Source organism: Cucurbita maxima, unplaced genomic scaffold (assembly GCF_002738345.1).
Source record: "Cucurbita maxima cultivar Rimu unplaced genomic scaffold, Cmax_1.0 Cma_Scf00041, whole genome shotgun sequence".
In the NCBI taxonomy this organism is placed as follows: Eukaryota; Viridiplantae; Streptophyta; class Magnoliopsida; order Cucurbitales; family Cucurbitaceae; genus Cucurbita; species Cucurbita maxima.
In genome coordinates, this window is record NW_019272057.1 from 1,300,827 (window position 1) to 1,325,382 (window position 24,556).

The 24,556-nt window shown below is 36.1% G+C and overlaps 4 protein-coding genes across 11 annotated transcripts; all 4 read left to right on the forward strand.

The window, feature by feature from the left end:
- The first annotated feature begins 17 nt into the window (after positions 1-17).
- LOC111469664 (E3 ubiquitin-protein ligase COP1-like) lies at positions 18-5,329 on the forward strand. Of its 7 annotated transcripts, XM_023115015.1 has the most exons (5): positions 18-415; positions 1,112-1,257; positions 2,980-3,018; positions 3,204-3,353; positions 4,197-5,264. In XM_023115015.1, the coding sequence occupies exons 1-4, from the start codon at positions 119-121 to the stop codon at positions 3,220-3,222; spliced, it is 501 nt and encodes a 166-aa protein (XP_022970783.1). In that variant the 5' UTR covers positions 18-118; the 3' UTR covers positions 3,223-3,353; positions 4,197-5,264. The 7 variants fall into 7 exon arrangements, 3 of the variants coding, with proteins under 3 accessions (XP_022970783.1, XP_022970782.1, XP_022970784.1); XM_023115014.1 differs by lacking the exon at positions 4,197-5,264 and having other exon boundaries at positions 2,980-3,129; positions 3,204-3,355; XM_023115016.1 differs by lacking the exons at positions 2,980-3,018; positions 3,204-3,353; positions 4,197-5,264 and adding exons at positions 1,708-1,861; positions 2,322-2,416 and having other exon boundaries at positions 1,112-1,239.
- Positions 5,330-7,271: 1,942 nt separating this feature from the next.
- Positions 7,272-15,957, forward strand: LOC111469663 (ethylene-responsive transcription factor 3-like). 2 transcript variants are annotated; one of them, XM_023115012.1, is made up of 2 exons: positions 7,272-7,290; positions 14,838-15,957. In XM_023115012.1, exon 2 carries the CDS (start codon positions 14,897-14,899, stop codon positions 15,551-15,553), a length of 657 nt encoding a protein of 218 aa, XP_022970780.1. In that variant the 5' UTR covers positions 7,272-7,290; positions 14,838-14,896; the 3' UTR covers positions 15,554-15,957. The 2 variants fall into 2 exon arrangements, with proteins under 2 accessions (XP_022970780.1, XP_022970781.1); XM_023115013.1 differs by lacking the exon at positions 7,272-7,290 and adding an exon at positions 14,670-14,771 and having other exon boundaries at positions 14,861-15,957.
- Positions 8,200-11,886, forward strand: LOC111469657 (zinc finger CCCH domain-containing protein 3-like). Its single transcript, XM_023114998.1, has 7 exons — positions 8,200-8,598; positions 9,084-9,262; positions 9,413-9,466; positions 9,683-9,799; positions 9,887-10,198; positions 10,833-11,078; positions 11,317-11,886. Exons 1-7 carry the CDS (start codon positions 8,547-8,549, stop codon positions 11,662-11,664), a joined length of 1,308 nt encoding a protein of 435 aa, XP_022970766.1. The 5' UTR covers positions 8,200-8,546; the 3' UTR covers positions 11,665-11,886.
- A 2,491-nt stretch (positions 15,958-18,448) lies between the features above and the next one.
- On the forward strand, positions 18,449-24,171 carry LOC111469665 (triacylglycerol lipase 2-like). Its single transcript, XM_023115017.1, has 13 exons — positions 18,449-18,730; positions 18,900-18,972; positions 19,411-19,475; positions 19,829-19,938; positions 20,560-20,667; positions 22,300-22,405; positions 22,494-22,634; positions 22,706-22,816; positions 22,905-23,048; positions 23,129-23,169; positions 23,264-23,343; positions 23,434-23,529; positions 23,615-24,171. Exons 1-13 carry the CDS (start codon positions 18,614-18,616, stop codon positions 23,932-23,934), a joined length of 1,512 nt encoding a protein of 503 aa, XP_022970785.1. The 5' UTR covers positions 18,449-18,613; the 3' UTR covers positions 23,935-24,171.
- The last annotated feature ends 385 nt before the right edge of the window (positions 24,172-24,556 follow it).

A 24,556-nucleotide genomic window follows, 5' to 3' on the forward strand; every position in this document is an offset into this window, starting at 1 on the left:
CCCTCGCAAACACTATGATGGGTCCCGCTCTTCATTTTTCCATTCACTCTCCCATCCCGCGTTCCACTCTTTCTCCTACCTTGCTCTCCCTCGGACAGCTCGGTCCTCAGAAAGGTCGATGGGCGAGGGATCAACCGGAGCCTTAGTTCCGGCAGTGAAGTCGGAGCCAGCTGCATCGTCAATTTCAGATTGTTCACTCACCGACTTCGACACCGTCGTGAGGCTCCGACTCAGCTGGATAAGGACTTCCTCTGCCCGATTTGCATTCAGGTCATTAGCGATGCGATCCTCACTGCTTGTGGCCATAGCTTCTGCTATATGTGCATCATTTCATCTCCATAAGAAGAGCGATTGCCCTTGCTGCTCACAGCATCTCACCTCCGACCAGCTGTTTCCTAACTTCTCGCTTGATAAGGTTTGTTTTCTGTAATTCAATTGTTTTTTGGCGTTTTTCTGTACCGTTTGATACGATCGATGGCTTTATATTGTGTTTTGGATTACTTAATTTTCTTACTTTCCGTCTTGAGGAAATTGCGAAACTATTCGAAAACTCTGAACAAAGTGTCCTGGGAAGGTCTGAGATAGGAAAATGTTCGATCACTCTACTTATATTGTGCGGTTTCTGTGCCTTGCTTTTGTGTCTGCTTATACAATCGTGTACTGGTCGATGAATAAGATTACTACCTTGTGGAAGTTCAGTGAAATAATAGTTCCTATTTTTTAATCTTCTTTGGCGATGAGTTGAACATTATAGTTTCATATAGCAATATCATCCTGTTACACAAAGAAATCTTCTGTTATTTATAATTTTCACTGTTTGGCCTGTGATTTTTTTTTTCTATTAATATTCTTGATTAATTTCATTGATGATGCAGATTAAGCATTGAATTTTATAAAATTTGTAGCAACCATTAAAATGTTAGAATTTAATGAAGCAGGTATGCAGATGCCGATCTCATTATTCTTTTATTAGAATATTATTTTATCAGATAAATATACTTAATCCATGTATGTTCTGTAATCGAAAGTGAGTTCTAGTAGTCTAGTGTATACAAATTGGCGAACAAAGTATGACCATCTTTGTCTTGAAATGATTTATTTGAAAATGCAGCTTATCATGATACGATTTTTCTGTACCACATTGTGGATACTGAAGAAGACTTCAGCCCATCAAATAGCAAAAACTTCCACCCCCATTGAATTCTTTCGTTGTGCTTTACAAGGGGTTAGTCATCAATGGTCAGTGCATCTGATTTGCATTTACATAAATTCTAAATTGGAAGTTTCTTTGCTATTTTGTGTGGGATTTGGGCTGAAAGAAATAATAGAATTTGTAGATATTTGGAGCGGTCTTGTGATGAGGACTGGGAGATGGTTAAGTTTAATGGCTCTTTGTGGGTCTTTCTGTAATTATGGTATTGACTTGATATTGTTGGATTGAAGTTCTTTTCTGTAGCTTTTGGGACGTTTCGTTCTGTTGCCCTTGTATATTCTTTCATTTTTCTCAATGAAAACTTGGTTTCTTACTTTAAAAAAAATTAGCCTAGTTGGTTTATTTTACTCCTTTGTGTGTTTATAAACTGCAAATGTTTCTGAATTTTTTGGTATGAATTGTATTTAGGTTCATTTACTTTGTTCATTTCAAATTATTCATCATGGAACAATGGTAAACATTATAGGATTCTTATTTTTTTATTTTCTTATTAGGGCTGTGGGTTCAATTAAGGAGCTGGACTCCCTCTCTTAGCAATGCTTTCTGAGAATAAGAGAAAAATGGAACAAGAAGACTCTGAGAGACATGAAAATCTTAACTGACTTCTTATATTGTCTAAGGAAGCAAAAAATTAACAAGCTGAATGAGGTACTTTTTTCCACAAGTTCAGTAAGTATTGAGGACATTTCTTAAAAAGTATTATTGCATTTCACATTATTTAACCTTTTTTCTATTTGGGCACTTTTAAACTTCTGTAGGTGTTAAGGTACTTATTAATTTTTTTTCTTTATCTATTGATCAAATATATTTGATTAGGTGTAGTAGTGGTATTATTATCGTAGACCTCCAGTAATCCATACTTACATGTGAGGTGGTAAAAGGTAACTTTGGGTTAGACTTAGAAGAGAGAATTTAATTTTAAAGTGACAAGCAGGAGGGCATGAGGTAAGCAAGTCATTTTGAAGTGATTTTTAGAGAATGGTCGTGGAACCTGCGTACTGATAACCTGTACTTGGGCAAAACTTTCTAGTTAATTTGTTTTAGTTTGTTCAGCTCTATATCTGTGGGATCATTTATCTGACTATTTTCTCTATTACTATTTTGATAGGTGCAAACTGATCTTCAGTTTGTTAAGGACGTAAGTGCAGTGGAGAGACATAGGATGGAACTGTATAGTGCAAGCGACAGGTATTCTATGAAGCTATGGATGGCTGGACATGATATGAAAGCTATAGAACCTTGGTTATCATTAATGGATAAGAAAAATGATGGGCCTACCTTTACATCTCTGAACACCAGGGGTGTTGTGTCCTCTGGGAATTCTCAAATTAAGAAAGCAGATTCAAGGAGTCAAGTCAGCACTTATGGTGACTGACCGGAAAGAATCCAAAGGAAGCTCTAAAATGGAGAGCTGCTCAACTTTCAAAAGGGAAAACTAACTTTTTGCTATAAGACGTTTTCTTAGTACACCTGCTCTCTTCATTTCACCCTTTTACAATAGCCTACGAGATTGAAAAAGTTTCCAGAAATTTCTTTTGGGAAGACAGTATGGAGGAAAAGGAAAACATCTTGTAAATTTATGAAGCCGTTTCTCCCCTTCCTATTAAATCAGGGCTGGAAGTGACGGAGGAATAAGGCTATGGTCTCGTAATGACTATGGAGGCTTCTAATAAGAGACTTGTTCACTTTAACACCAGTCAATTAATAGCTAATTGCTAGTGAATGCGGTCCTCCTCCTGGGCGTTGGACAACCATATTCAAGGCCCCAAGCTAAAATGTCCTGGGATTTTTGTAAGGAGGAATAGGTTCGTACCTTTAGACGCCATACAAATGAGAAAAACTTTGTTGGTCTGACAGTAAATAGCCAATACATTGCTTGCGGCAGTGAAACAAACGAAGTCTTTGTCTACCACAAGGTTATTTATATTCAAAACCGTGGCTCTCCATTCTGTATCTTAGAACATAAAACAAGTTTTGCCTCTTGTCTCAGGAAATCTCCAGACAGCTGACTTCGCATAAATTTGGTTCACCTGCTGCAGGTGATGTGGAGGATGATGCGGGATCTAATTTCATCAGTGCTGTTTGCTGGAAGAGTGATAGTCCTACTATCCTCAGTGCCAACAGCCAGGGAACAATTAAGGTGCTGGTTCTTGCGGTTTAATTAGTAATTTAACCATTTTAGAATAGAAATTATGTAGGTATGCGTCTTTAGCTCAAATATATTTTAGTAATGCTCACGATAGTGCATGTGGTAGGGAAATACAACACAGATGGGTCTTTTTTAGTTAAGGTTACGTGTACCCATCAAGAAGCTGGGGGGTATTTTATACTTAGCTCTTGGTGATCATATATGTTGAGGAGTTAAGGTTACATGTTCCCATCAAGAAGCTGGGGGGTATTTTATACTTAGCTCTTGGTGATCATGTATGTTGTGGTTGGGAGGGAGTCCCACGTTGGCTAATGTAGAGGATGATCATGAGTTTATAAGTAAGGAATACATCTCCATTGGTATGAGGCCTTTTGGAGAAACTATAAGCAAAGCCATGAGAGCTTATACTCAAAGTGGACAATATCATACCATTGTAGAAATCCGTGATTTTTAACAATCTATTCCTCTAATCATTTTCTGGAAGCTTGGATTGTGTTCTTTAAATTGGTTACATTGAACTAGTGAATAGAATGCCTTTGTCTGTCACAAGCCTTGTGATAGCATCTTCACTTGTATACGAGTCTAACTTTGAAGTGAAAGACAATGGGGTAAATGGGGTGGTTTCTGAAGAGTGAGCTGTGAGGCAGTAAGATGAAGGGCTGACTAATGCATCATCCAAGTATTTGATTTCAATCTTGTTAACATAAACTTAACTTTGGACGATACTTCACTCTAAAATGTAGGAAATTCTTGATCCTGTTTCTGTTTAGAATCATCTTGATAGTTACTATAATAAATTAGTCCCCAAAAACTTTGTACATTCGGCTTCTGCAGTTTCATGTTGAAATTCTCATCTCATTGTCAACTTTTCCCTCCCATTTCGCTTGTGGAAGAGAAAAATTAGGTATTCAATATTGGGATTCAGCAGGAGCGGCAACTCAGGTATGTCTCAGCCTGCTTTTGACTAGAGGCAATAAAGTTTGTTGGATGACCCATCCTAGATGTTTTTGGTTAATTTTGGTCTAAAGTTTTGAGGACAATAAATATCGAATATCCCTATAGTACCAAAGACTATGGTTTGAAGGTGACCTTTATTATGATTATTTTTTTTGTTTTTTTTTGTTTTTTTACCTTCATGCTTAGTTGAGTACTGACTTCTTTGCTTTACTTGACCTATTCATTTCAATTATTGATGCTTGCTTTAACTTCCTTGACCAACTGCCAACTGCCTGCCTTTTTACATAACGATGCTAATCATGCTTTGTCAGCAACTTCTTCTTTCATGTCATTTCATACCTTAATCCTTTTCAATTTGATCTCGTGAAATCAGCATTGTGGGCTTGGATACTACTACGCAGGTTCATATTACCTGAACAACTCGGACTATTCAATAACCATTATAAGAGGTACGGATTACATCCACTTCTCCACACCGGATTCCCTCCCTGTGCTGCCAAAAAGAAAAGAATATGATAATTGATTAATGAGCAATGGAAAGGAATAGAGGAAGAAAACAGAAAAGCTTTCTCTATTGCGTGTGAAGATTGTGAAGAAAAATAAAGTATGGGAATAGGTATGTGCATTTGGCACAAGCGTAGGGGACGGGGTGCTTGGTAAAACAATATTCCTCATAAAGAAATAGAGGAACCGAGAGTCCGTCAAATGCTCAAAATTCAAACCTATTCCTTCCCTTTTTATGAGAGTCTTTAACAAGCTTTCAACAACATTCAACCAATATGGGAGCTCATCATATGATTCGTAACTATATTGGGCACAATTCTGTTACTTATTCGTACACATAGGACACGACTGAGCTTCATTATGGTATACGGTTACACTATTTTTCTCCATGCCTTTTGACATTACCATATATTTCTGTTTATTTAAATTATTTTTATATAAAAAAAAAAAAATAACAGAGAATCAATGGTGGCGTTCATCCAAGATTCACGCACCTTATGGGCAAAGAGAAGCTCGCGACACGTGGCAAGAGGCGAATGGCGCGTGGTCCCCAGACAAAAAAGTTGACGCGTGAGGGAGATAGGAGGACGAATGAGAGCGTCCACCGATGGTGAGAGAGTGAGAGAGAGTGTGAAAACAAAACTAAAAATAATAATAAATATATTTATAAATAAAAATTAATTAATTAAAAACTTTTTTTTTTCTTTTTTCTTTTTCCATTCTTCTTCCTTTCGCCTATAATTTTGTTGGTGAGTGGGGGAGGCTTAATCTGTCCCTTTCGTGGGCCCCACTCTCGATTTCCCATTGTCTCAATGTTTTCGTGGGCTCAAATTAATCCCCCTGACCATTTTACCCCTCCTTTAATTATTTTTTCTTTTACTTTTTATAATTAATCAATTCATTATAATCTCCATAAAAATAATGTTAGAAATTTTAATTTCTAAACAAAATAGATTCTTTTAATTCCTTAAGAAATAAATTATTATTTTGATTAGTAAAACTTTAAAATATTTAATTCAGTTACGGGTAGTCTTCCACTACCTATAGTTAAAAGAATATTTCATAATCAGCGTATGTGCTTTAATAGTTAGATACAAACCTTACCATACTCATATTTTATATTATATATTTATTAAATAATTAACGGCATCTTTGTATATTTTTAATTAAAAATAATTAACTATAAAATAATAGTGAGAATCGCATATTATCCTTTTAGTTTTAGAAATCAAAATATGGTTCATCTAGTAAGTATATTTGATAAATTTGATTTTTTTTTTTTATCTAAAATAAATTTTGAGTTTCCTAAAAAAATCTATCCTTCCATAAAATTTAAATTATATATATTTTATTAAATATGAATATAAAAATAATAAAAATAATATATCTACTTCATTCCTAATAATCAAGCCATAACAATTGGTCTTGAATTTACAAACCAAACCGCAAATCTATTTCCATATGATATCCGACGTTCTTAAAACTATAGTCGAGGTGGTCAATTATTTTGAAAGTTAGCTCGTGGAGATATTGAAAGGGTAGATAATAGTATCCACAAAGACGATGGAAGTCTAAGTTGAACGACACTCACATTCGTAGACCATAAGGACAGTGATTTTAGGGTTTGGTTTAGCCTCCCATTGTAGTCTGGTTCAACCTGAGGGCAAGCACGTGACATGGCGCCTTGTCTCTGCCAAAATCTAAAAACTTTCTCTGATGCCCCTCTGACGGCGACGATTTTTCACTTTTTTCCAAAAAAAGTTTTAAACAATTCGAAAATGGCACATAGATTTAAGAAATTCCAGTGACGACACAATGACGCTTCTACCCTTCTAATCTGGAAATAAAGTTATTTTTCTCATGCCATTTCCGTCATTTCACACTTTAATGGTTTTTCGACAGTTTATGTGGGCCCGGCCCTTAAATTCTGGCCCACATTTCTCCACCGCCCCTCCCCGCTTCGCGCCCTTTCACGTCGACAATTTTTCGCCAACTTAATCGGCGAAAGAAATAGTCCCCCAAATTACTAAACTACCCTTCATCTCATCTCCTTGTTATCTAATTTCTTTTAATTCATTCTTTGAAATGACGCATTTGCCCTTTCTTATTATTTTAAAAATGCCTTTTTCAAGTCAACTATGGTCTATATGGTCTATGGTCTTTGGTCTTCCTTCTCTTTATAATGGTGGAAGAATTCACCCTTGACTTGACCCCATTTTATGGTCTTATGTTAATTCTAACATTATTATATTTAAAGTAATTTTTAATAATTATTTTCTCGAACGGGTGTGCACAAGAAGGTTCAATTGTGCTTTTCCGTGTCTACGCTGCAAGTCTCAAAGATCGGGTCTGTCAGTGAAATTGCTTGTAGATAATATGTCGTGCTTATGGTGCGAGTCTTGAAGACTTAGGGAAGGTTTAGTCCCGAGAATAAAATTATAAATAGTGTGCAATTTTTATATTTATTATGAAGTACGATTGTTTTCAGCATATCATTCCTCTAACCGTCACGATTCTTGGTCCTCGTTTCTATTACACGTTTATAAAATCATGCAATTATTAAAGGCAAATAATAATAATAAAAAAAAAAAGCAAGAAATTTCAAAATAAATAAAAATAAGAAAGAAAAAGAAGAAGGAATCGTGGATTCTTGAGGCCCACTCTAATTTTTTAAAAAAGTGAAAAAAGAGTAAAGACAATAAATAATAATTTCCTTGAAAATAAAAAAAAATAAAAAATAAAGAAAATACATTTTACACTTTATTCCGAGTTATTATTATTCTACAATTCATCGTAATTTTCTATATTATAATACATTAATAATTAAACCCGCCTAATTCCTATACAAAATTGTTGAATATTTATCTTCGTTAGATTATACTTTAAATTCGAATAAATTTTTCTATTTAAATATTAAATTTCATTTATTTATTTATTTGATAATTTTGACCTTATAATAGGGTTTAATAAATAAAAATGAGCTGGTTAATTAAGATTGAGTTGAAATTAATGAATTTATGGGAATTAGTATGCTTTATTTATTATTATTATTATTTTTGTGAATGAATTTATTTACATTACCATTAGTCATAATGAGCAGAGCAACCAAAAAAATGAAGTAATAATGGTGTATTAAATAATTTGTTAAATATTAAGTTATAAAAAATGGGTAAAAATAAAAGATAATAATGGAAGCCAAACATGCCCTGGTACTAATGAATTAATTAAGGACATAATTACACTCTTAATTACGATCATCGGCGAACAATAAAGGGCAAAATGGTCATTTCCACATATTTGCCGTATTTATTATTTGTACACGAGCGTGAAGAAACTTGTTTTATCGTTAATTGAGAAGAGAGAGAGAGAGAGAGAGAAAGTGAAAAAAAAAAAAAAAGGAATTTATCGAATTGGAATAATAGTGGATTTTACATTGATTCTTCACAATCTATCCGCGATTCCCTTCTCGCCTTGGTTCCTTATAAGATTTCTATATTGGTTTCTCTCTTCAATTTCTGACTGGGATCATCTTTTTCATTAGAGGAAGATCACACCATTTATTGAAGTTTTTTATTTTTGAAAGAGAATTTCTGAGCGATTTGGGGGCGTTTTTGTTGTTTGTTATCTGGATTTTCCCGGTAGATTTGAGGAGCTTCTTCAACTTTGATTGGTTGGATTTGAAAAGCATTTGAAGGGGTTTTCTTTTTTAAATATCTACGACCGATGCCAGATAATCTGCAAGTTCAGAGGAATGCTGTTCCTAACCAATCCCCTGGTAACACTGAAGCTTCAACGATTTTTTATGCACTTTTGTGTGATTGTTAGGATCTGATCCTTGTTTTTTCGTTATAACCATCTAATGACTTTGGATTTTTTGTGATCGGGTTTTTTTTTTCTAGTTTGAGCTGTCTTCCAAGTGTTCGAGTGTGTAAGAAATTTCGTGTGATTAGCGATTTTATTGTTCTCTTCTGTTTATGTTTCTGTCTTCATTGAAGATGATTCTGGTTAAATGTATTCAAGCCTCATCGGTTATCTCGTTTTGAAGAACTTCTATTGTGTTTTGATGCATTTGAGGCATGGAGAGATTTCCTTTTCTTCGTGTTCGGCAATATCGATTTTGTTGCTTGTAGTTATTTAGCGTTGGAGCATCTTTTGACGGTTTATAAAACGAAGGATGTTAGTTCTCGATGCTGTGTAGATCATCGTGTTGTTCATCACATTTTGATTTCTTGATTTCTATTTTCCCCTCTTTGAAATCAGATGTCTCGGAGGCGCTCTGGCGGTTGGAAATTAGCGATAATCAAGATGGAGGCGACGCGGCAGAATCAAGCCCTTACCCCGATCGACCTGGCGAACCTGATTGCTTGTATTATATGAGAACTGGCTCTTGTAGCTATGGAAGTAATTGTCGTTTCAATCATCCTGTCTACGTTGCTCAGGTATAAGTTATTTTGCTTCTGCAAGAACATTGGAATCTCTCGATTGACGCCGATGTCGCACAATCATCTATGATATACATGGTTCCTCATGATCTTCTATCTACTGATGATTGAGTAACGCATTTCTTTCGCTATTTGTTGATCATACAGGGTGCTCTTTATAATGGGGAATTGCCAGAAAGAATTGGGCAACCCGACTGTGAGGTATTATTGTTGGGATTAAGTTTCTTAGATTTCGATGGAGTCTAATTTATCCTACATGATAATCCTTTTGAAACTCTTTGACAGCCTTGATTTGAAAACCATCTTGAGCTGTGAAATGAGATAGACTCTTTAGGGGAGATTCATCTCAGGGCTATTTGGTGACAATTTTTGCAGTTTCTTATGACTTTTATTACTAATTTTCGAACGTGTTTGCAGTATTTTCTGAAGACGGGGACATGTAAATATGGAGGATCATGTAAGTATCATCATCCAAGAGATAGGCGTGGAGCTGGGCCTGTTACATTTAACATTTTAGGTCTTCCCATGCGGCAGGTGCGCGGTCTTGGTTTATCAATTTTATGCTGCGTATCGATATCTTAGATAGTTGGGATGATTTTGATGAGCCTAGTGCTTTCACAGGAAGAAAAGTCGTGTTCTTATTATTTGCGCACGGGATCATGTAAATTTGGAGTTTCATGCAAGTTTAATCATCCCCAGCCAGCACCAGTTGGAAATATGTTACCTCAAGCTAGACCTGGTGCTTTGGGTTCTGCAGGCACTCCATTCATGCCTTCATCTGGTTTACCATATGCTAGTGGAATTCCTGCTTGGTCATTGCCTAGAATGCAATATATGCCTGGTCCATGTGTTCAAGGCCAACAATCTTATGTGCCTGTCCTGGTTTCTCCACCACAGGGTGCCATAGCTGCTCAAGACTGGAACACTTATGTGGTAAGTACCCGTCTGAATGAACAAGGTTTAGCTTAATTCTTAATGTCTTGCATATTTATAAACGATTTGTTGCGTGAAATATGTAAGAACCTTGCGGTTCTGCCTTATCCTGGAGCCATTCAGGACGGCTGCTCAGCGATTATGATACACATTAGTGATAAAAATTGGGATGTTCAGAATTTTCTAGTAGCTGTTTCAAGCTCTTGAGAATATGTGTTGGTTGTTTCAATTTCGTTTGTACATCTTCTTGCTTGTCTTGTACATTAGCATGCTTCTTTCTTGCCTGATAGAAGGTATTGATCTTCCCACTGTTTCAGTTTAGATGTGCCTGTCGTCGTGATGGGTGGGCTAGATAGTATTGTCATTTTCAACATTTTTCTGTTGGCCATGAATATCTTGTGCTATTAAACTTTTGTAAAGGATTAGAGATGTGATTTTCGAGCAGACGTGTTTCTTTTTTGTTCTAACTTCTGTATATTTATCAACTATGTAGAAAACAAGGTAATTTTTTTGCTTCTTTTGGGTAATTTTTACTGATAAAGTTGCCTAGGTATGTATTTTGAAATCAAATGAATAGAATTTTTTGATTTACTGATGGTGTGTACTTTTTGTGATTATTATCATGTTCTATCAGAGCAATGTCAGTCCTGTTCTTCCCAATCTTGGTTATAATTCTGTCAATTTGGAAGACTCGCATTCTAATGGGCAGTTGGCCTTATCAACATCAACTCTAACGCTACCCGATCGACCCGATCAACCAGAATGCCGTTATTTTATGAACAATGGCACATGCAAATATGGATCTGATTGCAAGTTTCATCATCCGAAACAAAGAATTGCACAATCAGTAATGAATGTGCTTGGGCTTCCTTCAAGACCCGTAAGTGTTCTTATTCTTAATCATACAAAAACTTATGAAATTCGTTTATAGTAAAAATTGAATCATGAATCATTCCAATCACAATGAAGTGTGAAAAGACAGATCAAGTACATACTCTAAATCTCTGCTGCTTGTTGAGTTCCTTTTTGAAATCCATTTAGCTGGTAATCAATCAGTTATATCTTTATTCCTCATCTCCTACACAGTGATTGATTTCTTACATGGCTGCTTCATACAGGGGCAAGCTGTATGTTCATACTACAGTATGTATGGGCTCTGCAAGTATGGCCCAAGTTGTAAATTTGACCACCCATCTGCAACATATCCTTATAACTATGGCTTCACTCTGCCTGTGCTCAATTCATCTTTCATGAAGTATCCCAGCAACAACTATACGTTGTCATCGCACGATACCTTGCCCCAGACGGTATCCAAATCGTCTGAATGGGTTCAGAAAGCTGATCCTCCGAACGACAAACAGCAAACTACCGATACGAAAGTTGATGATGGCACAGCTGAAGAGGTTTCCTCTGTTTCATGCTCATTATCAGGTGGTTCTGAAACTTTACAAGATCAATCTGGTTGAAAACCATGCCTATTTTGACTCTGTTGTTTAGTATGTTGTCAAGGAATTACAAATTTTCTTTACTTTATACCTCCCCTATGCCCCAATTTCACCTGTGATAATGTGGGAGTGAAAACAAGTTGCTTGGAGATTTGTTTACTTGAGTCATCTGTTGTGGGGCAGGGGAAGGCATTTTTTGTGTTGAATAAAGTGCAGGTGAAATTAAACCAACCAATCCCACCCTCTTCTGCTGTTTATCCTTTCTCTGTTATGATTATGTGACTTGAATTTAAGTTTGCAATCTGATGAGATTTTGGTTATCGGTTTGACAATGTTATTCAATGTAGCTGTCACGTTGGGGTAACTTCTAGGATACTTAAATAAATGGCTACTTTTAAATTCTCTCATTTGATGGGGTGTTTCAAATCTTATGGAATAACTTTTCAGTTTGACCACTAAAGTGGCTAGGACTGGAGAATCGTAACTAACTAAACTGCAAAAGAAAACTGTAAAAATTTCTTCAATCATTAAACGATGTTAGGTGAGTTTTTGTTAATTGATTCCATGTGATTAGACGAGATCAACAACATTGTTTTAGGGTTATCAACATTGTTTTAGGGTTAGGGTTGGGTTATAATTTGGTTCTAGAATATATATATATATATATAATCTCTATACCTTTACAAACATTATCGATGGAAGAAAGTTCTTTGAATCTTGAAAAGTTGGAAATTAGTGGATGGTTGTGAACCAGACATGAACAACCAACATGTTTGTTGTTAAGACAGCATAACATTTTTTTTCAAATTGTCTTGTTTTCCCAAAATTTTTCTTTCTTTAAAATACCACAGTAAATCAATTTCATCGACTCACGGTCTTGTTAACGAACGAAGGTTAAACCGACCCGAACCCAAATCAAGACTATTGAATTGGAATAATCTACTTGAAATAAAATAAACAAAGTATAGATCTAATGGCGATCAAGACTATTGAGTTGGAATAACCTACTTGAAATAAAATAAACAAAGTACAGATCTAATTACTCATTCATATATAGCTTATCTTGGAAGCCGTAACAAAGAGAAGGATTGCATGTCATGTTCACTAAAAATCTCTATATTAACCCATAAAGAAAATTAATCAAATTTCGACATTATTGGTACCTCAATTAATTAAAATAATATTTTATATACAGGAGGAGAAATAATTTTTTTAATATTTTAACTAATTAAAAATTAAGTTACAAAGGCGTACTTGAGTATCACATAAGCAACCGTTTCCCAGATTAAATAAATAGATTTTTTTTAAATAAATAAAATTGAAATGGATATTGACCTAGATATTTCTTTTTTTTTTTTTTGCCCTTTTATTTATTTTTATTTACTGTGCCGGTGTATTTTCAAATAAATAAATAAAATATTTCGATCTCAGAGTAATTTTAAAAATATGAAATAATCATTAAAATTGATAATTATTAAGAATTTGAAAGTTAGATGTTTTTTTTTTTCTAAGTTAGATTATATTTGGTTTCAACCATTTATATATATTTATATTATTGTTAGGCATTGATTTTCCTTTTTTTTTATTATTATTATTTTAACCTTTTATATATATATTTATAATTGATAAACTATTATTTGATATTCATGGAATAATTAAGAAAATCCAATTCATCTCTTTAAAAAAATAATTAGAATTTAAATTATCGAAATTGCAAACATTATATTTTTTTTACCCATAATAATAAATAAATAATTTAATCAAAAGAAATTGGAGGACTATATTAAATGAACATCAAATGGGGATATAAGGTGGCGTTTTATTTATAAAGAGAAGGTGGGGCCCGGAAAACGCCACACACGCTGTCTGTAGCGCGTTGGAGAAACTCTGGTGGCAGTGGGCACACCGGAAGCCACGTCGGAGAAACTCTGGTGTGAGTGGGCACACACCCGGACCCAGTCAAACGGGTCCGACAAGTAACTTGAGGACGTGTGGCCATTTTCTATTGGATTCTTCCCGACAGATGTCTGGCACTCTTCTAAAGGTTTTGATTTCCGGCCCAACCGGCCCGGTTATGCGGTTATTTTCTTGTACTTACCATTTCATTTTATTTTTATTTAAAGGCATGATGTATGCTATCATTTTAAAATAAATTAAATAATATTATGTGATTAAATATAAATCTCTTTCCTATATATGGTAAAAAGTAAATAATACCCATATATTAAAGATACTAACCATATATATTTTTAAATAAATAAAAAATATATTACCTCTTCTATTGATTTTATTTGAAAAACAATGTTTTTGAAACAAAACAAGTGAAGGGTAAAAACTTTTTTAAAATTTTAGACGGAACCGAGTTCGTTATGCATGGTTACTAAAAAAGTATATGGTAACTGACCTGGGCAAAAGTAATTCTGATGTATAGGTAAATAATTTTTTTATAATCTAACGTAATTACTACAATTTCAATATATATAGACAAACGTCTCGAATTTCTATATATAAAAAAGAACAGTGTTTAAATGATCCATTATAATGTTGTAACATGTCACAATTCAATACACAAAATAACTACGTGCATACATATTTGGCAGTTGAAAAGTGTGTAAAACAACGGTTAACCTTAACCAACAGGAAAGTGTCTTAACTCGAGTCCGAGCTAATCAATAGGCTATTAACCCTTCGATCTCCTTTAAATTTGCAAACTACTCACACTAAATTGAAACGTGAGGTGGATGCGAGCAAAGACAAATACCAATAATATTTTTTTTTATAAAAAAATATTAAAAGAAGGAAAGGTGTGTTTTTATCGAGGGATATTGGTTGAGTGTACGTATATGACAGATGTGTACATGCCTTGTCTTTTAGTTCTTGCAGAGGCCAGGGTATTTTGGTCATTTCTTCATCCTACCTATATTTTTATTTTTTATTTTTTATTTTTTATTTTTACCCCACATCTTCAATTAATTAAAAAAAAAGATGATAATTACGAAGCAATGAACCTCGACCCGATCTCTCATTCGAAGAGATTAAACCGACCGTATAGAGGTTGAAGGAAGAGGAAGAACCAGAACAAAAAACCAGAGACAAAAATGGAGGTTCAAAATTGACAGTCGGAGGAGGTGGTAGCCGTGGCTCTGAGCAGATCAATTCATTTTTGCTCCCAGCAATCTGCCTTCTTCTGCAATTTTTTTTTTCTTCTTATTTTTAGTCTCATTTCGGTTCGAAGATTTTTCCTCTTTCATCCATGCGGCGAGGCAGGCCCTCAGATCCATTTACAGCGACAGAAGTGCCGAAATCTACCGTTCAGCGCGAGAATCCTCTCAAAGAGATCCGATACAGAGGCGTTCGGAAGCGTCCTTGGGGAAGATACGCCGCGGAGATCAGAGATCCCTGGAAGAAAACTAGGGTTTGGCTCGGTACCTTTGATTCCGCTGAAGAGGCTGCTCGTGCTTACGATACTGCTGCTCGGTCCCTCCGTGGAGCCAAGGCCAAAACTAACTTTCCTTTACATCCATCGACGATTTCGATTCAGCAACCTATTCCGTTTTATCAATCGCCGCCGGATTTGATCGATTCGAACGGTTTTGGCAAGATAGAGTGTGTCCAGGCTAATAGGCCTACGTCGAGCAGCTTGAGTTCCACTGTTGAGTCGTTTAGTGGACCGCGGATTTCTAACCCTTTGTCGTCGTTGTCGATGGTTCCCCGGAGGCCGGTGCAGCCTGTTTCGCCCGACGACTGCCATAGCGACTGTGATTCCTCCTCCTCGGTTGTTGATGATGATGAGGTCTGTGTTCTCGCTTCTTTCCGTAGAGCCTTGCCGTTCGATCTTAACTTACCACCTCCCATGGACGTCGTGGATTTAACTGGTGATGATCTTCAAGCTACTGCTTTATGCCTCTGATGATGCTGTTCTTGATTCATATCATCGTGGGTTTTACAATGATCCTCTCATTTTCCACATTTCTTCTGTTTTTTCTATCTTCTTTTCTTGGGAAAAAACACTAAACTGAAAAAAAATTCAAATATGGTGGTAAGTTGAAGAGAATTTTCTCGCTCCCTCCTGTCTGTCGACTCTTACTTTGTTAGACTTTTAGACTGGGTTCCCTTTGACGGCCATGGCCTATATAATCTTGTCTGTGTTTCATTGAAGCTTTTTAGCATCGTTTAAGCTATGCTGTGCTGTGTATCTGATCTGGGATTTTCCTTTCTTGATCCGATTCACACCATCAATCCATACTCTTCTGTACAAAGATTACCCATCTAATTTAAAGAATCTGCAGTTGTCTTATTGCCATTCTCTTCGCTTAATCATGTATCTCTAGTTATTATGTTCATATCTATTTGACTTGCATTCTTCTCTGTGTGGTGATGGTGATTTGATCTGAAAATTTGTTGGGAAAGGCACCGATAGGGGCATGTTCTTCATGATTTTTACTTCTAGGAGGATAGAAAATTGAGTGTTTAGGCTTTGGGGCTTGGTTCAAAAGGGGGGGCTGATGAAGGTGGCCATTCATTGATTTCTCTGATAGGGTTCTTGATAAGAAACATTTATTGCACATGTGATGCTGCCTGCTGATTCTTCTTGCCATACCATTTCTGATTCTGATTCTGATCTCAACGTGCCCTAAAGCCAATAGAGAGGCAGGCACCCTTCCCAAGTTCTTCCCCCTTTTAGTAGGCCTTCACCAATTGCATTACTTTGCTCAGTTTTCCTTCCCAATGCCATGTGCTTGCACCTCTCATATTGGCAAAACCCAAATCAGTAAAACTTGAAAAAAGGAAGCCAAAACTGATTCAAAGGGTTTTTCCCAATTTCCCCCAAGTGTGTGTTAATATGTTTTGTTTGCATCTACAACAAGCCAAGCCAACTCACCCTCCTTATGATCACCATGGTGAGGCTGGCTGACCCTTGATATTAACTTCTAGCTATCATCCTTTTCTTTTTCCCTTTCCTTTGAAACTCTGTTTATATTGCTAAGTTATAATTTTCGTAATCTTTTCTTTTCTTTTCTTCTACGTTACTCGTACATGATATGTTCTATGAATCGAAGAATGGTGTTCTTGAATTTATCTTGCAATTGTGTGTCTTAGTTGAATCGGATAGCAACGGGTCGTTAAGATACTGTTAAATGCATGTACTAAACCTTATATTATGCTAAGATGTAGAGATTGAAATTGTGATTTAAAAAGAAAAATGAAGTGGAGTGAAAAATTGAACAAAATATTTGAGATTGATTTGAAAGGAAGGCCCAGCCAATAAGTATGATACAGGTGTTATAATTTTGTTCACTTTTCCTTCATTTTTACTCTCAAACATCTTGGGCCATGCAATTATGATACACACTTCCAACCATAACATAAGGGAAATTTAGGCTATATTTTGGTTTGCTTTCTTTATTCCTTTCGGTTCCTTGCTTTTAGATCTTCCAATTTTAACCCTCTAATGTATTAATTAAAACTTCTTCCAACTTCAGATTGATTAATCGTAAAATATACTTTATTTATAGGTGTCTCAGGCGTGTTGGATGTCAAGATTTAGTGTCATGGTCGTATTTATCTAAGGGCAATATTGCATGTGGTAACATGTTAGATGTCACAGTCATACTTGTGTAAGGCATACTGTTGGATGTCAAGACTTAGTGTCATGGTCGTACTTATCTAAGACGTATTGCCTGTGGTAACATGCTAGGTGTCACGGTCATACTTGGGTAAGGCGTACTGCCTGTGACTGTATGTGTATTCCAAATCTCTTTTACTTCTTTTACTTGCTTTCATGTTAGACAAATCTTTATTCATTTTTGTTAGGTCAATACAAGAGTGCATACCAATGCTAAGATGCTTCAAAATGTATTATAGGGGACGTGACTAATCATCAATTCTTCCTACCCCTATCAAAGTCGTGGGTGTTACTTATTTGCTGGCTAGCCTATAACATTGCTTTCATAAAACCGATTTTTAAATGTTTTTTAATACTTTCTTTGTCCCCATTTTCTAAAATATTTTATTTTATGAAAAATGGGGCTAAAGGTTTGAATATATGTTGGCCACATTAACGCCGACTCGAAGTCTAGTTGGGTGACTTGCTTGAGAATGAAAATAAGTATTCGAAGATCGAATAGGTGATTTTTGTCTCTCTATCAACCAATCTGTTATTTGTTTTCAATGGTGACTGTTCGTGGATATGGCCAAAATCGCACCATTCATCCTTCTACCTAACAATATTCTTTTCATTTAACACTTTTTCAATTCATTGTTCTTTTTATATTCTTCCAATTTTTGTTACTAAATAATATTCTATTTTGGTCTTTATCCACGAGACAATATCAATCTAAGTTTGTCTCGATAAATTCGAACTATTCAATGCACCCAGTATAGATCGAGTTGAATTTTTTTCTGTATGGGTTGGGAATTTTTTAAAAACTAAAAATTTGTCTCGGTTCGTGGATTGTAACTTTTTTGGTCGGGTCATCCCGACCAACCCGAAATAAGGGTTCACAACCCAACCTAACCTAACCCTATTCTACTTTTACGATTGTTATAAAAATAATAATATTTGATGCATGCAATATATGTTCGCGATGTGAATTTTTTTTTAATATGGATAAAATAATATGAAATTTGTACTTAATACATGATTTAACAATCCATTCAATTTGATTGCAACGACAGAAATTCTAATATTTTAGAGAATCGGGTAAGTTCTGTAAATAATTTTCGGAAATGGTGTAAGATGTAAATACCTTAATCTTTAAACTTCGTTTAATGGGCTAAGTTGCTAATTGGCCCAAAATTTTGTCAGGATTCAACTTTTGGCGGGCCGATCATCCTCGAAGGGGAATTGGATTCTTGAAGGGAAACAAAGGCAGGAGGATCGCGGTCTTCTCGAATTCTTTGGCGGAAATCGTCGAATTTCAGAGTATTCAATCCCGAAATCTGAACCACGAACTGCTTAGAATGCACCATGCAGAGATTAAAGGCCTCGGGAACTTCGATTATACGCTCGATTGCAGTTCCTAGGTTGAAGAGGAAGGCCGTGAATTCATTGACGGCCGTTCAGGATACTTTCTATTCTACTAAGGTGATTGAATTTTCGGATGCTGAGTTTGTTAATGTTTGAAGATTATTGAAATTCGATGTTCTGAATGCTTATGGGGATTTTTTATTCAATTTTTTTTCTCAAGGATGTAATCAAGCCCTTTGTTCTTCTCCATTGTTTACATTGTGGTTCTGGTCTTGGGTGTTTTTAGGATGTATTCGAAAGGCATAGGGTGGTTTTTACAGTGGGGACTTCTATTGCATCTGTTGCAACTGCCTGGTTCGGTGAGTTCAGTGATTTGAATTTTCATTTCCCTTATTGTTTTTCCGTTAAATTCTGCGTTTGATTATCCTTGTACTGTAAAAGAACCAATAGGCTTAAGAGGCCAAACGTTAGATTACGATGAATTTGATCTTTTTTTGTTGATTATTTGTTTAGATATGATATTGTAGCTTTGCTCCCTATATAAGAAGCAAGCCTATCTCTAATAGAAGCTGTAATGGATACACGTTGAATTTTTTTTTGTCCAGCAAAGCCTTCAATTAACATCCAAACTAAATGAATGTGAAGGGATTGGTATCTTTAAATTGAAGATGCCTTATTATGAATTATAAAACATTATAACAATCTATTTGGTTTTGTGTTTTGGATTAAATGAATTGTGTGTTGATTGTATGCTTTAGAGGTTAGCAGAAGTTAAGGTTGTATTGATTCTGCTGCAGGTTACACTTTACGCCACTATCATGATGTTCAAGTTGACAGAAGGCTTGAATCTATTGAGGAAGCTGTAAGCATTATCGTGTGAATCTGTTAATTTATTTGAATGTAGTCCAACCATAATTGCATAGCCATCGCTTGGCATTCGAGTGCCCTTTTAAAGCTGTGTTCTTATGGCTACTTGGCACAACCGTGCAAGCACTTTCTTCATCAATTTTTTCCTGAGTGTATGCATGGTTAGGGTTTGTTTTAGGCACTAAAAATTTGAGACTATTCATGCCTTATCAAACATACAGTACACTAAAGGAATTTGTGCACTGCCACTTCTGAGCCCGTTATTTCGTTTGCACATGAATGCACTATGCCATCTCCCCCTACACGAATAATGGTTAGATTCACATTTATGTTTCTGTTTCGTGGCAGATGAGAAAAAAGCATCAACTTGAGCATTCGGAAGTTGCAAAGGCTGTTAATATTGGAAAGATCAGTACTCCTGCATGCTTTGCAACTGCTGGAACTTCTTTGATCATTGGGTCTGGTTCTGCGTTCTAATCCCTTTTTATGATGCAATTGTTTTCATTATCATATGGACTTAAAACTCTTTGGGACATATAGTTTCATTCTTTGAGGCGGATTAAATGCAGAAAAATAGTCTATCCTCCTCCCTGTCATGAGATGATCACTGGTAGTTGTTACTTATTCGAATGAGATATGACTCTTTCGTGATAATAAGGACCACTTAGGCCTCTTTCATTAGCCCTGATAAATCGACAACTAATGTAACCATCTTTTAAGTATTTTGTGTAATAGCTCAAGCTCACCGCTAGCAGATATTGTCTACTTTGGCTCGATATGTATCACCGTCAGTCTCATGGTTTTAGGTTTTCATACCCTTATAAGAAATGTTTCGTTCTCCTCTCCAACTGTTATGAGATCTCACATTTTGTATCATAAGAAACTCGTGTGATTCATTCCATAAACCTTTCATTCCCTTCCCCTAATGGGTTGAGAGACACCAAGTTTTCTATCTTCATCTATTTTCATTACTTCGTAGTTCGATCATTGAATTCGACACTTCAATACACTACTATCCGAACCTTTTTTGTCCATGCTCCATTCTCTAAGGTAATCATTACCCAGTGTGGATTGTGCAGATATTGCTTGGGATGGCGAGGTGGAAAATGTTACGCCAACAAGCAATTTAGACGAGAGCAGATGAAGTTATTGGGGGAGGCAAAACCTAGATGGCAATTGCTCACGAGGCTAAATCCTAAAGGGCTGAACTTTCCATTCAGGAGATCATCAGGCAAAGCTGGGAAGCAAGAAAGCAGCAGCAGCAGCAGCAGCCAAACAAGGAACAAAACTCCAAAAGATGCTGCAGCACAAGAACGTGAGGAGAAAGTCACCAGTTCCAAGCAAGCAATAGCATCATGATGAAACGGGCAATGTCTTGAACTTTCACTTTTGTCGTCACCATAACCAGGCAGGTAAGTGTTTTCACCGGTAAGGCCTCATTCTTCTTTTGTCAAGTAAAAAAATGGAAAGAAAATGTTGAGTTCTCTCTTCCAATACAACACATCTTAGTTTGGAAACTTATTATACGTTTTCAATTCTGTTTTCTAAATTGTTTCGATTGGATAACTTGTAAAGTTACATACGCATTGAAATCATTAGTCCCAATTTTGAGATTTTGGAACGAACAGAAAGCAAAAGCCTCAGTAACGATCAGAGGTTCATTGTCCTGAATAAGTGGGTTATCTTTGTTTCAACTAATAGCGACCATAGGGATGTAACTAATAGCGACCAAAGCCAACCCAAGTTATTTTATCAGGACAAAATTTTATAGTTTAAAATTAAGATGGTCAAATTGTTTTTATATAAATTTAGATTTTTTAAAGAGTAGCAATTATTAATAAATAAATAATGTAAGCAGCAATGGGAAACTACCAGATATCTTTACTAGCAATTTATTGAATTATACAAATTCTATAAATTAAATTTTTGGTTCGTATCAAAATTTGTAATTTAATTAAATAATTGGTGTTAATTAGCATTGTTTTGGATTTTTTTTTCTTACTATTAATTCTCTCAAATAATTAATTGTTTTTTTTTAAAAAAAAATTATATACTTTCTTTGATATAACGTGAATAAAATTGAAATATTCTATAATTAAATAAAATATAAAAATTATCTTGTGTTTGGCCTTTTCTTACTAAAATGCTCGGAATTCTGTCGTTAAGAGCAATCTCCAAGCATCGAAGAAATTATGATAAAACCACGAACGGAGGCATTAATGGTGATGAACTATGATTGGCATTGATTATTACAATAAATACCAAATTCAATGGATAATATCAAATTTTCATCTTATTGAAATCGACCTGCGGCTGAAATTGGCATTCGAAGCAGCCTAGGAACTTTCTTGTTCGATTATGGAATCTTGTCGCCGATGAACACTATGGCTTTTCCCTTGAGCGTAATGTTAATTTGACAATGGAACGACTTGTCGGCCCCACTAGATGCCCTCGATCAATGGCTTCTGATGGGCGGAAGCGGATAGCAATTCTTGTGATTGCTCAATTCCTGTTTGTATCTGCTCCTATTCAGCGTCGATATAAAATTCCTAAACTCCTGTGTTACACCATGAATCAAAATGAACTCGCCCGATCCCTTCAATCCCATCGTTCTTTTACTTCTGCTTTGTAGATTCATATTAGTTTCTGCATTAGAACCTGGCTCAGCCGATGGTATATGTAAATCGTTAGTGGAGCCTCACAACTACGCTTGCGAAGAACATCTAGTAATATAGCGAGTTCTTCTTCTTGTTCTTCTTCATGTTCTTTTTTGGAAATACCTAATTGATTCACAGAATGATCTTCCATTTGGGTTTTCAGGTGATTACAAACGATGGGTTTATACTCAGCATGCAGAGAATCCCATCAGGGCGGACGAGTTCAGCCAATGGGCCTCCAGTTCTGCTACAGCACGGTCTTCTAATGGTTGGTAATTTTGATTATGGTGCCGTAATTTCTTGTGAAAGGATTATGTGTTTATGGATTGGTTTTACGAACTTTTTGTGATGGGAAGGATGCGGCAACATGGCTGTTGCTTCCTCCAGAAAGTTCTTTGGCATTCGTTTTGGCAGATAAAGGATTTGATGTGTGGCTTGCCAACACCCGTGGAACTAAATTTAGCCAAGGACATACCTCACTAGGCCCTGATGATCCTGTAATTGCTTGTTTCTCTTGCTTTCAATTTGATTTTCTTGCTGCTGAACATGATATTGAGTTGTTCTTTAGGGCTTCTGGGATTGGTCATGGGACGAATTGGTAGCTTTTGATCTCCCTGCCACTCTCCAATATGTTCATAATCGAACTGGGCAGAATATGCACTATGTTGGACACTCATTGGTTAGTTTAAGCATTGCATTTTGTTTTGCATCTTCGTGCTAAGAGTATGTTTATCTGTAACTGAGATGGAGAAGTTCTTGGATTGAAGGGAACATTGATTGCTCTTGCTGCATTTTCCAAACACCAATTGCTAGACATGTTGATATCAGCTGCTTTGATTAGCCCAATTGCCCATTTGGGTGATGTAACCTCCCCAATTGCGAGAAACGCTGCTGATAACTTTCTCGGTGAGGTACAATATTTGACCCTCTGTATATTCGTATTACTGTTGAGTTATGTCGTGTTGCCGATTCGTCTTATCCGTCGTAACAGGTCTTGTTCTGGTTGGGTGTCAAAGAGTTTGATCCAAGAGGGTAACTATTTGACCATCTCTCTTTTGTTAAGGAAACTATTAGATTAGTGAAACTAGTTCATTTAGTTCTGTACTTACTTTGAATGAACAAATAGGAAGGCTGCAGTTCAGCTTCTTGTTGAAGTCTGTGCAAAGCCAGGAGTTGATTGTATCAACTTGTTGACATCTTTCACAGGTTCGGTTTGAACGTTGTTTTAGTTCATTGTTTTTTTATTTTCAAACCGAGCTCGTAGAGAGAATTCTCGTTATTTTGTTTCGATTATAGGCCAGAATTGCTGTCTCAATCCATCTGTATCTCAAAACTTTCTAATCCATGAGCCTCAGCCAACGGCAACAAAGAACATGATCCATCTGTCTCAGAGTAAGAATCAAGGCTCTTTTGAGTATATTTGAATTTTTGTTGTTGTTTTGTGCGGTCTAAATATTGTTTTGGGGATTATGGGCAGTGATCAGAAGTGGAACCATAGCAATGTACGACTACGTTGACGTGATCGAAAACATTAAACACTATGGGCAATCGACTCCTCCAACGTACAATATGACGAGCATTCCTAATGACTTCCCTCTCTTTCTTAGCTATGGAGGTGCCGATGCCTTGTCCGATGTCAACGATGTGCAACTCTTGTTGGATAACTTCAAAGATCACGATGGAGATAAGCTCGTTGTTCAGTTTAGAGAAGATTATGCTCATGCTGATTTTGTCATGGGAGAAAACGCTAAGCAAGTTGTGTACGATCCTCTTATCGCTTTCTTTATGCTTCAATGAATATGTTCATGTTGTGTGAATATCATGTCTATACTCGAATATGTCTAAGTGCACTTAGTCGTTGGTGTCGATGGACTTGTAGAATGATGACTAGTAGGAAATATTGCATCGGTCGACAGAGGTTATGGGTCGGCTTTAGATTGTTTGTAACTTATTATGTAAATATAGAAAGAATGATTTTTGCTGTTAGTGTTGGCTTTATTGAATGATAGTCAAGGAATACCATTGGCCTTTTACAGCTCTCTCACACAGATAAACAGACGACGAATGTCGTTTCCCTCATTATCATTCGACACGAGCAAAGAAAATAGAAGGGATCGACCAAAATGATGACATTTAAACGAGATATCTCTTAAACCAGGTACTATATCATAGCAAATTATGAGTTGAAACAAAACCGACCGTTCTCTCTCAGAGATAGACGTTTGGCCTGAGACTGAAGTGACCCTGTGCTGCAAGACGAGCTGCTACAAAAGGATTGCGATCGACATCATTGCTAACAGAACCGTAACACTTTTTCCTCTTTGATGACAAGAAAAGCTCTTCACAGAAAACAGCACATCGACGCGAAGATGAAGTCGGAGTCTCCTGTTTGCGCTTCGTACCGTGTGAGGACACCAAC